Genomic DNA, 13477 nt, shown 5'->3' with positions numbered 1-13477 from the left:
AAATGGTTAAAAGTGTTTAAATCTGATCACATGTATCAAATATATCGCTACTAAAAAACATACCTGCCGACTTTGTTGTTGTTCTGTGGGTTGTATTGGTTGGTATTGATTGTTTATCGCTGCCTGTGTAAATTGAAAAAATAACTACAACACAATAAATATTAATGACTTAATACTACTTACTGTGTTACCGAATTGAGTCACTTGGGGCTGACTCTGCAAACAAACAAATAAAATTTTAAAAAATAACAAAAATTGTTATTGCAATAAAACAAATATATTTTACGCTATGTTAAAAAAAATGCAATAATTAATGAATGTAACTTATATATCCTCGCATGGCGGGGCAACAACAGTCGTTATAACACGGGTGTTCGGTTTCAAACACCTCGTGCCTGCTTACGAGTTACCACGTATGTAACTTTGTAGGTGATAATTTTATTTTTAATTTATGAATGACACTTTAGACAATCTCTTTAAAAGCAATCCAGGATCACTGGGTGGAGCAATTCTAATGCAGTGTTAAAAAATACATTATAGAAAATATACAAAATAAGCAATAAAATGTGCTACTAAAAAGCCATGTATCACAATGAATGTACCTTTAGTTGTGTTGTTGGCATTGTATGGTGTGGTTTATCAGTTGCCTGAATTGTTAAAATTAGGTTAATTGCAACAAAGTGAATGTTTAGGAGTTTGAATAAAAATTCAAGCTTAGGTATAAAGTAACAAAACTGTTGAACTGCTTAGAAAAACTATATGGCAAACTTTGTAAAACTGATAAATATATGATCACGCACAAATGTTAGAATAGAGTCAAGTTTTTTTAAATAAATAAAAAGTGTGAATGTTGAACCAAAGTAAATTGTGACCTTTGAACTTTCTCCAGTTTGTAGATTTCGACCCGGCATTTGTTGTAACCATGTAATAAATTCCCTCTGCAACATAGAGGGCCTATGGTAACCCTCAACTGATAAGAGTAACATTTTTGTCCCACCAACATTATACCATCACACCATATACAATTTGCCATTTGTTCAACAAACTAGATTATGTAGCACAATTTATACAGAAACTAATAAGAGAATTTGTTTTCAAATAAAACACAATGATATTACCTTATCAAAGTCAGTATCGTTAACTGACCTATTGATGCGATTTTTCAGCAAGTTAAACACCTCGTTGATATTCTTTTAAAAAGAAGCAAAGTTAGTACTAACGACAGCCAAAAATTATTATTTATCCTCATGTGGCGGGCATCGACAGTCGTTATAACACGGGTGTTCTGTTTCATACACCGCGTGCCCATTTACGAATAACACGAATGTACCTTTGTGGGTGATTATTTTTCTGTATGGCTGATAATTTGGAAAAGTTTTATTGGAACTTAGTACTTTAAGGTCAAAAATATTAGTTCAAGTATTCTTGAAAACTAAATACCTTCTACTGTGAAGCTAAAAATAAAAGGAAAAATTAATAATTAACAGTAAGGTAAATATTATACATCATAGTTGCTACACTTACATCAACATTTGATGCTGCAGGTGTTTCATTGGTTGGTATTGCTGAAGATGTGACCAGTTGTTGACTTGATGTCGCCCCTATTGTTGTGGATGCTTCTAGCGCAGATGACGTACCCGGTGTTTCATTGGTTGGTGGATTTGAAGGCAACTTCAGTGTTGCATTTAATTCATATGTTGCTTCCGCTGTTATCGATTCTTTTGTTGCAACATATTTTTCCTTGCTTGTTGTTGTAGAAGGTGTGTTCAACGGCGTGCTTGATCTTGTTGAAGAAGGTGTTGATGTTGTTGTTGAAGAAGGTGTTGATGTTGTTGTTGAAACATCAACTCCAAATTCCACCACAAACTGCTTCATATTCACCAATAGATCTTGTACAAACCCAACTGCCAACTTTGCATCCATATTTCGTAGCCGCAGCAAAATGTGGAGTAGCCAGAAGTTTCCTGATTTCTCACTACAAAGTAAAAAATAGCAGTTTTACAAAATATGCCTAAAATACAACTTGTTAATGTGTATTTCTTTTGTAAGCCCCAGGTTTTGTTGACGTTGTTATTAAGTCTTACAAGTTATAAAAACTTAGCTACAGGTGTTATAAAACTAGCCCCATTTAACATTACTTTAAGTGCTAATGAGAAACTAATACATACAGATTGGCAATATGTTCAACAGCACGGTTGGTTGTGACATCATAAACAACTTCTTTATTTTCAAACAACACTTCCCACTGGGTGGCGATCCAGAGCAAACAAATTTTGTTTTTACTTGAAAAACAACCTTCCACAACTTGGCTGAGGTAATCCACACCTGGAAACCCCAAAAAAGTTTTATAGACTCCTCAAAATTATTTGCCAAACAATTTTAATGTGATTAATCCCATTGTTATCTTATTTACCTATATGAATTGATAGCAAACAACATATAAATTCAAAAAATGGAAGAAGTAATGAAGGCCAGTTGAAAGTTTTCAGTTGGGCAGCCGGAAAAAAAAATAAGGGAGATTTCAATCTAAAAAAAATAAGGGGGGTTTCTATATACAAAAGTTTTTTTAAAGGGGAGGTTACGACCACGAAACCTCACCCTGGCTGCGCCACTAATAGTTATATAAACATACTTTTAGGTAAAACTTTCAAAACTTTCAGTAAAAAAGACATAGTCCCACATGACATTATATTTTAAACAATTCACCAATACCATAATATATCCATATACAGTAATGTAAACCTTGGCTTTGTATAGCTGTAGTTAGAGCTGTTTGAATATGAGGTTTATCCTTCTTTAAATATTTAGATAAAGCTGCCATCATCTCTTTGTTTGTTTTGCTCTTTTGGATTTTCTTGTTTTTCTCTGTTAAATCAAGGAAAGTGTAAAAAAACATACTCTTTCATCGTTAATACACCTCATGTCCGCTTACGAGTTACCACATATGATTTTTTTCCGGCATGAGTTACAATTTGAACAACCCATTAGTGACCACTGGGTGGGAACAATTCCCATTAAGTGTCTTGCCCAAGGACACATACGCTCACAATGGTAACATCGGCAAGCCCTGGACTTGTAACCTCCGGGTTACAGGCAGTCGCGCTAACTACTTTGACAAAAGGCCAGATGTTTTACTTTGATAAAGTAACTGTGAATCAAATTAAATTCAATATGCACACTTGCAAACTATATTTAACAGGTGAAATTCTTCCTTTGTCTATTTCATAAAATATCTTTAGGCTGAATCTGTAATTAACAGAATAACACTTATATTACCTTTGGAAATATATTCCTTTTCATACAGTTGTTTCACCAAATCTCTGCAACCACCAGAGGTTAATGTGTTTGCGATCATAACTTGCACGAACTTCAACTCTTCAGTGGCAGGGTTGTAATTCTTGAGGGGTATAAAATGATTTAGTTTAATTTATTCTTTGAAACGCAGGATACCGGGTTCAAGGTTTATTCTACCACATTTGTAGGTGTGTGTCCTTGCGAAAGATCCTTTAGGATAAATGGTACAACATAGTTGTCACCAACAGGTTGTCCAAATCACTCACAAAGATACATACGTGGTAACTTGTAAGCGAACACGAGGTGTATGAAACAGAACACCCGTGTTATAATGACTGTCGTTGCCCCGCCATGTGAGGATAAATAAGTTACATACGTGGTAACTTGTAAGCGGGCACGATGTGTATGAAACAGAACACCCGTGTTATAATGACTGTCGTTGCCCCGCCATGCGAGGATAAATAAGTTACATACGTGGTAACTTATAAGTGGGCACGATGTGTATGAAACAGAACACCCGTGTTATAACGACTGTCGTTTTTTTGCCATGCGAGGATAAATATGTTACATATATTCATAATCCACTCACCCCTGCTACATGATTACTAGTGTTGTGATACAAATACAACACACAAAGATCGTACAACATAGAATGTTCTTGAACACAAAGCTTCCATGCAACTTCAAGCCATGGATTGTCATCAGTTGGGGGTCTGGATGGTTTAGAAGTAATAATAATATCTAAAGGTACGTTTCAAGATAAAAAAAATAGTTGTTTTATTTTGTAAAAATACATCATTTTATTTTTGAATGCAAAAAAGAGGATAAATAATATATGTTTATTCTATCCCTAAATATGGTAAAAAAGACCCTTTGCATACAAAGATATAATAGAAAAAACCACAGTCTTGAATCAAACCCGCACATAAGTAATGAACAAATACTACGTAGGGAAAAGCCAGGCAAACATAAAGCTATTTCATTTTATACAGGAGAGGTCCTACAGCAAGGTACAAAGGGATTTTGGCTTTTGTTTCAAGTCACCGCAACACCCAGAAAACCGTATGGATGACTTTCTGCAGCAGAAGGCATTTAAAATTGTGTTTTTGAAAGTACGATACCTACATGTTAGGTAGAATCCACAAAATTCCATAAATAGAGTTTGCTGACGGCCAGTTTTGTACCAGCCATACCAGAGCATCATTGTCATCAGATTTCAGGTAAGTCCAGATAACTTTAGAAAGCTTTTCCTTGCCTGAAATGTAAATAAACTGTGATTAAAAAAAAATAACATAAAAAAAATTTATACTTATTAACATGCAAAAAAAATTAAATAATATATTGTAAAAGTAGTTTACACACAGCACCTAAGTTTTTGATCACTCCAACCAAAGCTTTGTCCCATTTCTTCTCACTTTTACTAAGAAGCGTTGCTAACTTTTTCTCATCATTTTTAGATTGTTTCCTATGATCTGTGACATCATAATGAAAATATACACAGGATAGAAAACTATGTCAATTGAAAAATAAAATAATTATATTTTCTTCAACATTACGTGTCTGCATGAAGTACACAATAATAATCAAAGCTCTTCGCTGTTACCCCCCCAAAATAGAGCAAATCTCAAACAAATATTTACCCACAAAGTAACACACATGGTAACTCTTAAGCTGGCATTAAGTGTATGTAACAGAACACCCGTGTTATAACGAGGATAAAGTAAGTTACATTCATTCATGTGGCAGAGCAAGCAACCTGCTATAACACAGGCAAATGAGTTACCAAATTTGTTAACTGCGTTGGTGTTTGCTTTTTTTTCAGGGAGTGTCTGGTAATTTAGACGACCCATTAGTGATCACTGGGTTTGGAGTTACTATTAGGTTCATTGCCCAAGGTTATGTAAGCTTAGGGTGGTAGCAGCAACAGCCGTTGAACCACAATATTGTTTGATTGTAACTACAGTGTTCTAACCAGTGACCTGGTTTAGTAACAGAGGTATTAAAAGCACAAATAGTTTTAGTCTAAACTAACATAAATATTGCAACTTTACTACAATTTATGGCTGTCAAGAAAAAACACACAAGATATTAATTGCTGTTAAAACACACAAAACAACCCACCTTCACAAACCAGTTTCTGTTTCACCAAATCTTTAATGATTGTGTCACATTCTTTAGGAGTTAAATATTTAAAAAATATTTTTCCGAGACCCGCAGCTCTCTCCTTCTCTCTGAGTCCCATAATACCTGGGGTAAAAGAACAACAGGTAACTGGAGGGTTTGATGCTGTGGCGAATCTTTTAACTGCATGAGTGCAACTTATTTATCTTTGCATGGCATGGAAATGACAGTTGTTATAACACGGGTGTTCTGTTTCATACACCTTGTGCCAGCTACGAATTACCACATATGTAACTTATTTATCCCCACAGCGGGGCAACGACAGTCGTTATAACACGGTGTTCTGTTTCATACACCTTGTGCCAGCTTACGAGTTACCACGTATGTAACTTATTTATCCTCAGGTGGCGGGGCAACGAGAGTTGTTAACATGGTTGTTCTGTTTTACACACCTCGTGCTAGCTTGCGAATTACCACATATGTAACTTTGTTATCCTTGCATGGCGGGGCAACGACAGTAATTATAACACGGTTGTTCTGTTTCATACACCTTGTGCCAGCTTACGAGTTACCACGTATGTAACTTATTTGTCCTCGCATGGCGGGGCAACAACAGTTGTTATAACATGGGTGTTCTGTTTCATACACCTCGTACTACGTATGTAACTTATTTATCCTTGCATGACGAGGCAACGTCAGTCATTATAACACGGGTATTTCATGCACCTTAAGAATTGCTATGTATGCCTAAACAACTTAGTGGTTGTTTTTAAGACTTTCCTTTTTATGTATGGCTTTAAAGAACTGCTAAACCCCTCACATGTTTTTTTACTTCTTGGTTTATTTTCCCTATTCTTCTCCAACATTGCTTTTATTTACCCAGCAACAATATCACCACTTACCTCCCAAAAATTCTTTTTACCCACGGTTTTTCAGAATCTTGCTTTACGTTTTCCAAAACTTAAAACAATTCTAAAAAACAAAATAAAAATTATATAATTCCTATCTTTTATAATTTAAAACATTCAAGTAAAATCCACTTGCAATGAATATTCCCCATACCACATACCAACACTACATACACCTAAATAACTCTGCAGCAAACGCCCAATTCCCTCTTACTCATATCCTCTTACGCGTAGGAGGAAAAACTTTGGTTTTGCTTATAGGGATTCCCCTTCAGCAAGAACCTTATTTCGGTAAACAATCGAACAGGAACTAAAGCTATGACGTGTGTGCGTGTGTGTATGTGTGTGTACGTACACGCGGCACCAAGGCCGCACGCGATCAAGAATGCTTGCTGTTTGACCTTCACGCGTAACTTATTTTGCACACTTCAAAATGTTTCGGTTTAAACAGCTTTGCTTCTTAACTGTCGTTTTCTTTCATACTTTTTATAGATTGCCTGTTTTGACGACTTTTCGTTTGAAAAATTTTTGCTATCGTTTTGCGAAGAAATAAATTAAGAACATGAGAAAAATATATATGTTATGTTAACTGTTTTCATTTGGTAACACTCCCAAACAGTATTTAAACTTTTGATTGATTTGGTGTCTACGCGCATGAAGCGTTTGTGTTCCGTTTCCAATTACGTTCTATTGTTGCGATGTGAACAACGGCCTTAAAGGACCAAGGGCCGCGACCTTTATATGAAGAATTCTCATATTCCCTACATAGCATAGCAATAAAAGGAGTTACGAATCACCCGTTGTTAAAACTGACATTGATGTATTGAGTTTAACTTTATTTCAATCGTTATAAAACGTGACGATTAATGCTTGGCAAATACTGGGATATAATACTGTGGGGTAAGATGGGATACCGTGAGCAAATATTATCCCATATTTCCCAAACGTTTTTTAACAATTAAAAATGTTATTTCAGATCCGTGAGGATACGGTTGTAAATATTTTTTGTTTACTACCAAATAGGACGATAAAAGAGAATAAAAAATGTCCCATCTTACCCCAACCTAATATATAAAAGAAGCAACTCAATCGGAACTATCGAGATATTTTATGCGCATTCTTATCGCTATTTAACTGCGGCGGCGATTCAATGTGCTTTCCAACGCAGCGCAATGTAATGTATCCTATCCATATCATACCTCACGAATATAGATCCTTATACAGTAGGGTGGGGGAAGATGGGACACATATTCATTCTATTTTCTCGTCCCATTTTGTAGTAAACAAAGAACATTCTAAGAATTATTAAACCGTATCCTCACAACTCCGATAGACTGCTGTTAATTGTTTAAAAGACGGTCAGGGTATTTGGATATTATGTGATAAAGGTGTCCCATCTTCCCCCACCCTACTATTAACTGTGTTTGCAATCATGAAGTCTTTTTACATGATTGCAAAACGGTAACATGAACGCTCACCACGTAAAAATTGGAATCTATATCAGCAGCTGTAGAGCTGTTACATATCAAACTTACTTATAATGAGAATCAAAACCCGGTTTCTTATCATTTAACAACTTGTTAAGTAACGTAACCTCCCTTTTAAACTATTTGTTGGCCATAACTATTCAGCGGTGCCTGTGCCCTTTGAACGTTTCCGCTTTCTATGCCATGGGACCTGGGATTTAGGCCAGAGTTGGCCCATTACCCCAACATTGTATATGTACATTCTATTCTATATGGGTGAGGTCTTAAAGTAAGGCACGCCATGGGACCTGGGATTTAGGCCAGAGTTGGCTCATTACCCCAACATTGTATATGCACATTCTATTCTATATGGGTGAGGTCCCACAGTGAGGCATGCCATGGGACCTGGGATTTAGACCAGAGTTGGCTTATTACCCCAACATTGTATATGCACATTCTATTCTATATGGGTGAGGTCCTACAGTGAGGCATGCTATGGGACCTGGGATTTAGACCAGAGTTGGCCAATTACATTACCCGTGATTGTCGCTTATTAAAAACACACGTATCCACTGTGTTATTTAAATCTCCATAAACAAAATGCACCTTTATGATGTAATATTAACAACTTGTACGCGTGTTTTGTTTGACATTCTTAGTTACGTCATGTTCAAACAATGTTTATTGGCTTTTGTTGTTTTTACGCTTGAGGAGTTTTTAACATGAACTCAGGCAACCTACTGTGGCATTATAATGTGATGGGTTTCCTATATAACATTAATATTAATGATAATATAGTTGGGTGGGGAAAGATGGGACACCTTTTATTCCATTTCTCGTCCCATTTGGGTAGTAAACAAGTAACATTTAAAGAAATATAAAACCGTATCATCACGACTTCCATAAAACGTTGTTAATTGTTTAAAACACTGGCATGATATTTGGATATTATATAATGAAGGTGTCCCATCTTCCCCCACAGTAATAATCCTTACAATGCAATAAATTGTACCCTAGTCAGCGCCACTGTCGATATTTTATCGCTTGCCTGAAGGCGGGTTCACCATAGTATACTGAAGTATACTATGGGTTCACACTACGGACGGTAAAAGCGCTGCCGATGGGTGAGAGCAAAGTTAGTATAGACCAAGTTAGGAAACGGCGCTCGTGTCCGCCATTACGGAGCCCACAGAGCGTTAATCGCCTATACAAATGCATGGTCGGCATGTGTTCATTTAGTTCTTGTAAGCGATACAAAGCTAGAAAACACGTATAGCGGTTGTTTTAACATTTAAAATATAATTTCTAATATAAATCTTGTAATATAATATAAAATCTAGGAATTAATGTGGAGTAAATTAATATTTTTACTGGTTTTCGGCGTACAGTGTGGTTTAACAGGGTACTTTACGTTGGCGATTAAGACTAGCAGGAATCAGCTTAGTTTACATAATAGTATATGATCATACCTACGAATCTACAGAGCCATTATATACTACATTTATAATCCAACATGAGCGGACATGCAGCTCCAAACTGCTTAAGTACTAGCAGATAAGGTGTTCGCGTTTTCCGATTTCATAAAGACCAGGAACGCCGAAAAGGTAGCTTATTAATTCAAGCAGAGGACCAAAAATAGTAACTCAGTATTGTTTTCGTCAATGTCACTTCGATATTAGGCAAATTTTACAAAGATACCTTAAGTTTCGTTGCCGGGTATACTTGTTAAGTTTGTGAGCCAAAAAGTAAAATCACGGCAATTTACATGCAAAACTGCAGCTAGATACACCAGTTTATGGTAATGTTATGCGTTTGTATTTATGGTAATGTTATTTTTGTTTGTATTTTTATATTTTAAACATGTTCTTTTATGTTTTTGGTTAGTAAACTTGATATTTTCTGTTTTTTTTTCTTCTTAATCGATTGAGTGTTCAATAAAAGTTGATTATTTTTGTGAGGTTTATTATTGTGATAAGATATAACATTAGTAGAAAGCCATTTTTACGCGCAGAAGTGCTTGGTTTTTAAAAAATCGCAATATTTAAACGAAAAACAGCACCCAGCAATGATAAAATGCTATGCCGTGGGCTCCGTAATGGTGGCGACTATGACGTCATAGACGCGAGACATTGGATAACAAGACTCATTGTTTTACAATCCGTTTCCTAACTTGGTCTATACTAACTTTGGGTGAGAGCGGTTGTCTGCCGACAAAGCATTTACACACAAATGTAAAATCGCCTGGTATCCTGTTCTGTTTGGCGAAAAGTCGGAAATTACATTTTAGTTTTAGCGTAAATACGCGGTTAAAGTAGAGGAAAATACCCAGGAAAGAATATAATTTCGTTTAGCAGGCATTGGATTTAAAACATTTTAACGTAGATGCCGAATTTGTCAAAGAATCGACTAATGTTATATCTGCCTCTAAATTTCATATATTTTGGTTTTATTTCATCATTTTTTCTTCAATGTAATTGTGTATTAAACACGACTGTGTAATATTTAACTGTTTTAATCAGTTTTTGTTGAAGTTGGTCTTAACAGTAGTCGCACAACACCTTAACAAACGTTGTTTTTATTATTATTACGCTAAATTTACAATATAGTATTCCTGCAACAAAATATATTCATTTTTAAATTCATATTTACTAGAAAATTATCTCCATCGTTTAATTTGCAGCGAAATAGTTAACGCAAAAACTGTTACTTTTCGCGCAAAAGCCGTTCATCGCTAGCGATCATCGGCAGAGTAGAAACTATTTCTAATCGATTTTCTGTCGCTCGTATCGCTAGCGATGGAGGAAGTGACGTCAGAAAATCGCCTAACTTTACCAAGAGTAGTCAAGCCACAAACGTAAGAAGTATTGACGTCACGCTTGCTGTTTCTGAAGTTCCGTTCAACACTTATCCAACCGTGACGTTATAAATGTGGAGCCAAATCTCAGCCAATGCGTTTAAAGAACTTGGCTAAATAAAAATCTAAGCTCTTATGTAAATTAAATGAACTTACTAACGCCTAATAACAATAATAATTTGTATTTGCCCCTTTGAATACGGTAGCAAATATAGCGACAAAACGACAGTCGTTAAAACACGCTTACGGTTAAAAACATTTTACATTTAATTAGTCGAAAGCAGCGAGGTTGCTACAGCTAACAAACAACGTTTTAGTAACCTATGCAAGTCGCCTTTACCAAACAATAAAACTTATTTAGCTGTAACTTGAACTACAACCGCACTGCCTATCCAGTAAAGCAGGTTGTCCTGGCATTGCAAAGTGCAAACCACAAAAAACGGCAAGACGAGAATATAAAAATCCTCGGGGATTTCCCCCGGTAATCCCAACAGTGGTGCGCGAATTATAAAATATAAGAAGCTTTTTAGACCAATACAAATGCGATATACTTGTGTTATAATTTAGTAACCTTAACAAAATATATAGTTCCGTGGGCAAGATGGGACACCTTAAGCACATAATGTCCAAATATCCTGGTCGCGTTTTTAGCAATTAACAACGGTCTATGAGAGTCGTTAGGATACGGTTTTATATTATTTTAAATATTCTTTGTTTGCTAATAAATGGGACGATAAAGAGAATGAAAAAGATGTCCCATCTTCTCCCACCCTCTTTCGGTCTCACAAAGCGTGTTCATAAGTATGCGATTGCGCGATCGTTCAAAGTATTTGTTTACCCACAATATTTGACAAACAATATAACTGTTCAAAAACAAATAAAGTATATTTCATTTATGTTTTAATCTAGTTGCCTTATAAAAGGGAAATTACACTTTTACCAACCTACACATTTTCGCATATGAATGTATTAGTGTTTTCAAAACCAATTACTTTATATTATTCGTCAAGAATACAATGGCCTTTAATGTCAAATCCTCAAACTTATATGAAGAAAAGAAGTTACGAATCACCCGTTGTTAATACTAACATTGATGTATTGACTTTAACTTTAGTTCAACTGTTATATAGCGTGACGATTAATGCTGGGGAATAATGGAATATAATACTGCGGGGTAAAATGGGATACCGTTAGCAAATAATGTCCAGTGTTTTCTAATCTTGATTCAATGCAATTAACAACGCTCTTTTGGAGCCTTAATTAAACAGCGTGACGATTAGGGGCAGGAGAATACTGGAATAAAACGCGACCAAAGCGGAACTAACTAAACTAAACTAAACTGAACTATGCGAAGAAGGACAATAGTTATAAAAAACTATCAACAAAGAAGAGAATTTCAAATGGTATCAAGATATATTTCCAAAAACAGAACGAAAAAGTGTCCCATCGTCCCCACTATAATAGGGTGGGGAGAGATGGGATACCTTTTCATTTTATTTTCTCGTCCCATTTTGTAGTAAACAAAGAACATTCAAAGAATTATAAAACCGGATCCTCAGGACTCCGATATTACGTGTTAAAGGTGCCTCATCTTCCTCCACCCTACTATAATTTCTAAATCATGCATTTAACAAAGTCGTGAGAATACGGTTATACAATTATGCGAATGTTCTTTGTTTACTACCATGTGGGAAGGTACAAGAGAAAACATGTCCTATCTTGCCCCGACTTATGCATCTTACTGCTTTGTATACACCATAGAGAAGGTGCCAGGGTCGGATGTATACCATTTGAGGTTTAACAAATAACACGAACACGTATGCGCGGCTTGTTACCTTATATGCTGAAGTAACCATTTAAAAGTCACGAGTGAATAAGCAAATATTCATACGCGAGCGTGGCCGGGTAATGTCTCTCGCAAGCAATAACTAGAAGTTTCATCTCCTATGTTTTGTTTTGTGGATCATTTTGTAAACGAAGCTATTGCGTGACACTCTTCACCATGAATCACTCGAACTTAGTTCCCGCTTTAAGAGCTTCTTAATGTGGTTATAAATCGCGTCCATCGTAGCCAGACAACAGGTTCGAAGCTCGATGCTGCCACCGTGCCGGTCGTATATATTCTTAGGCAAGACGCTAAACGGCAAATGCTTCAACCCAGCGTACGAAGATAAATAGATTGAATCCATTAATTTGCATTTTAAACTGATTCAACGTGCGCTATATGATACCATAGCATCAAACTATTATCGACTGTCGTTTTGTTGCTAATTACCTTCTTTTCATTAATTTCCGTTAAAGTATATATATGAATTTATAATATAGTGGGATGGGGAAAGATGGAACACCTTTTATTCCCTTTTCTTTACATTTGGTAGTAAACAAAAAACATTCAAAAAATTATAAATCCTCACGACTCCCATAGCCCGTTGTTGATTGTTTAAAACACGATCAGTATATTTGGATATTATGTGCTAAAGGTGTCCCAACTTTCCCCATTCTACCATATATTAATATTAAGCGGTAATTCTTAATAAAACTCACCCCGGCGTTAATTCTCCAAGGACACCTACGCTTCGTGTATCAACTTATGACTTCCCTTCCATAATAAGAGCAACAAACCAATAGTTTCGATACTTTGCATCTTCATAGTATTAACTTCCTATTGAAATCAATCTTTTACTAGGAGTATAATGCAACGTTACTCACATTTTGCTGTTTTAGAACCGCCGCGTTTTTAATCAGCTGGCAACGCATGTAAGCTTGCGCCTTGCGGCAAACGAGGTGACCGCTTCAACCTCGGCCGGGGATTCGCTTTTTAACTTCTGTCTTTT

The 13477-nt window shown here is 35.9% G+C and overlaps 1 protein-coding gene across 1 annotated transcript in view; it reads right to left on the bottom strand.

The window, feature by feature from the left end:
• The window catches only part of LOC149727558 (E3 ubiquitin-protein ligase rnf213-alpha-like), a 42461-nt gene extending 29108 nt beyond the window's left edge, over positions 1–13353 (bottom strand). Inside the window, exons 1-15 of the mRNA XM_089888721.1 lie at positions 13188–13353; positions 6318–6387; positions 5416–5541; positions 4662–4766; positions 4420–4549; positions 3884–4007; positions 3277–3397; positions 2743–2865; positions 2169–2325; positions 1525–1975; positions 1119–1190; positions 873–938; positions 603–647; positions 184–216; positions 64–123 (exon numbers count right to left, since the gene is read on the bottom strand). Of these exons, the coding sequence (XP_089744847.1) occupies positions 64–123; positions 184–216; positions 603–647; positions 873–938; positions 1119–1190; positions 1525–1975; positions 2169–2325; positions 2743–2865; positions 3277–3397; positions 3884–4007; positions 4420–4549; positions 4662–4766; positions 5416–5536 (1608 nt within the window). The 5' untranslated portion in view covers positions 5537–5541; positions 6318–6387; positions 13188–13353. The remainder of the gene's footprint in view (positions 1–63; positions 124–183; positions 217–602; positions 648–872; positions 939–1118; positions 1191–1524; positions 1976–2168; positions 2326–2742; positions 2866–3276; positions 3398–3883; positions 4008–4419; positions 4550–4661; positions 4767–5415; positions 5542–6317; positions 6388–13187) is intronic.
• Positions 13354–13477: the final 124 nt, after the last annotated feature.

This window comes from Ciona robusta, chromosome 11 (genome assembly GCF_009617815.1).
Source record: "Ciona robusta chromosome 11, ASM961781v2".
Taxonomy (NCBI): domain Eukaryota; kingdom Metazoa; phylum Chordata; class Ascidiacea; order Phlebobranchia; family Cionidae; genus Ciona; species Ciona robusta.
The sequence above is the reverse complement of the archived record's forward strand: the minus strand, read 5'-3'. Positions and strand labels throughout refer to the sequence as shown.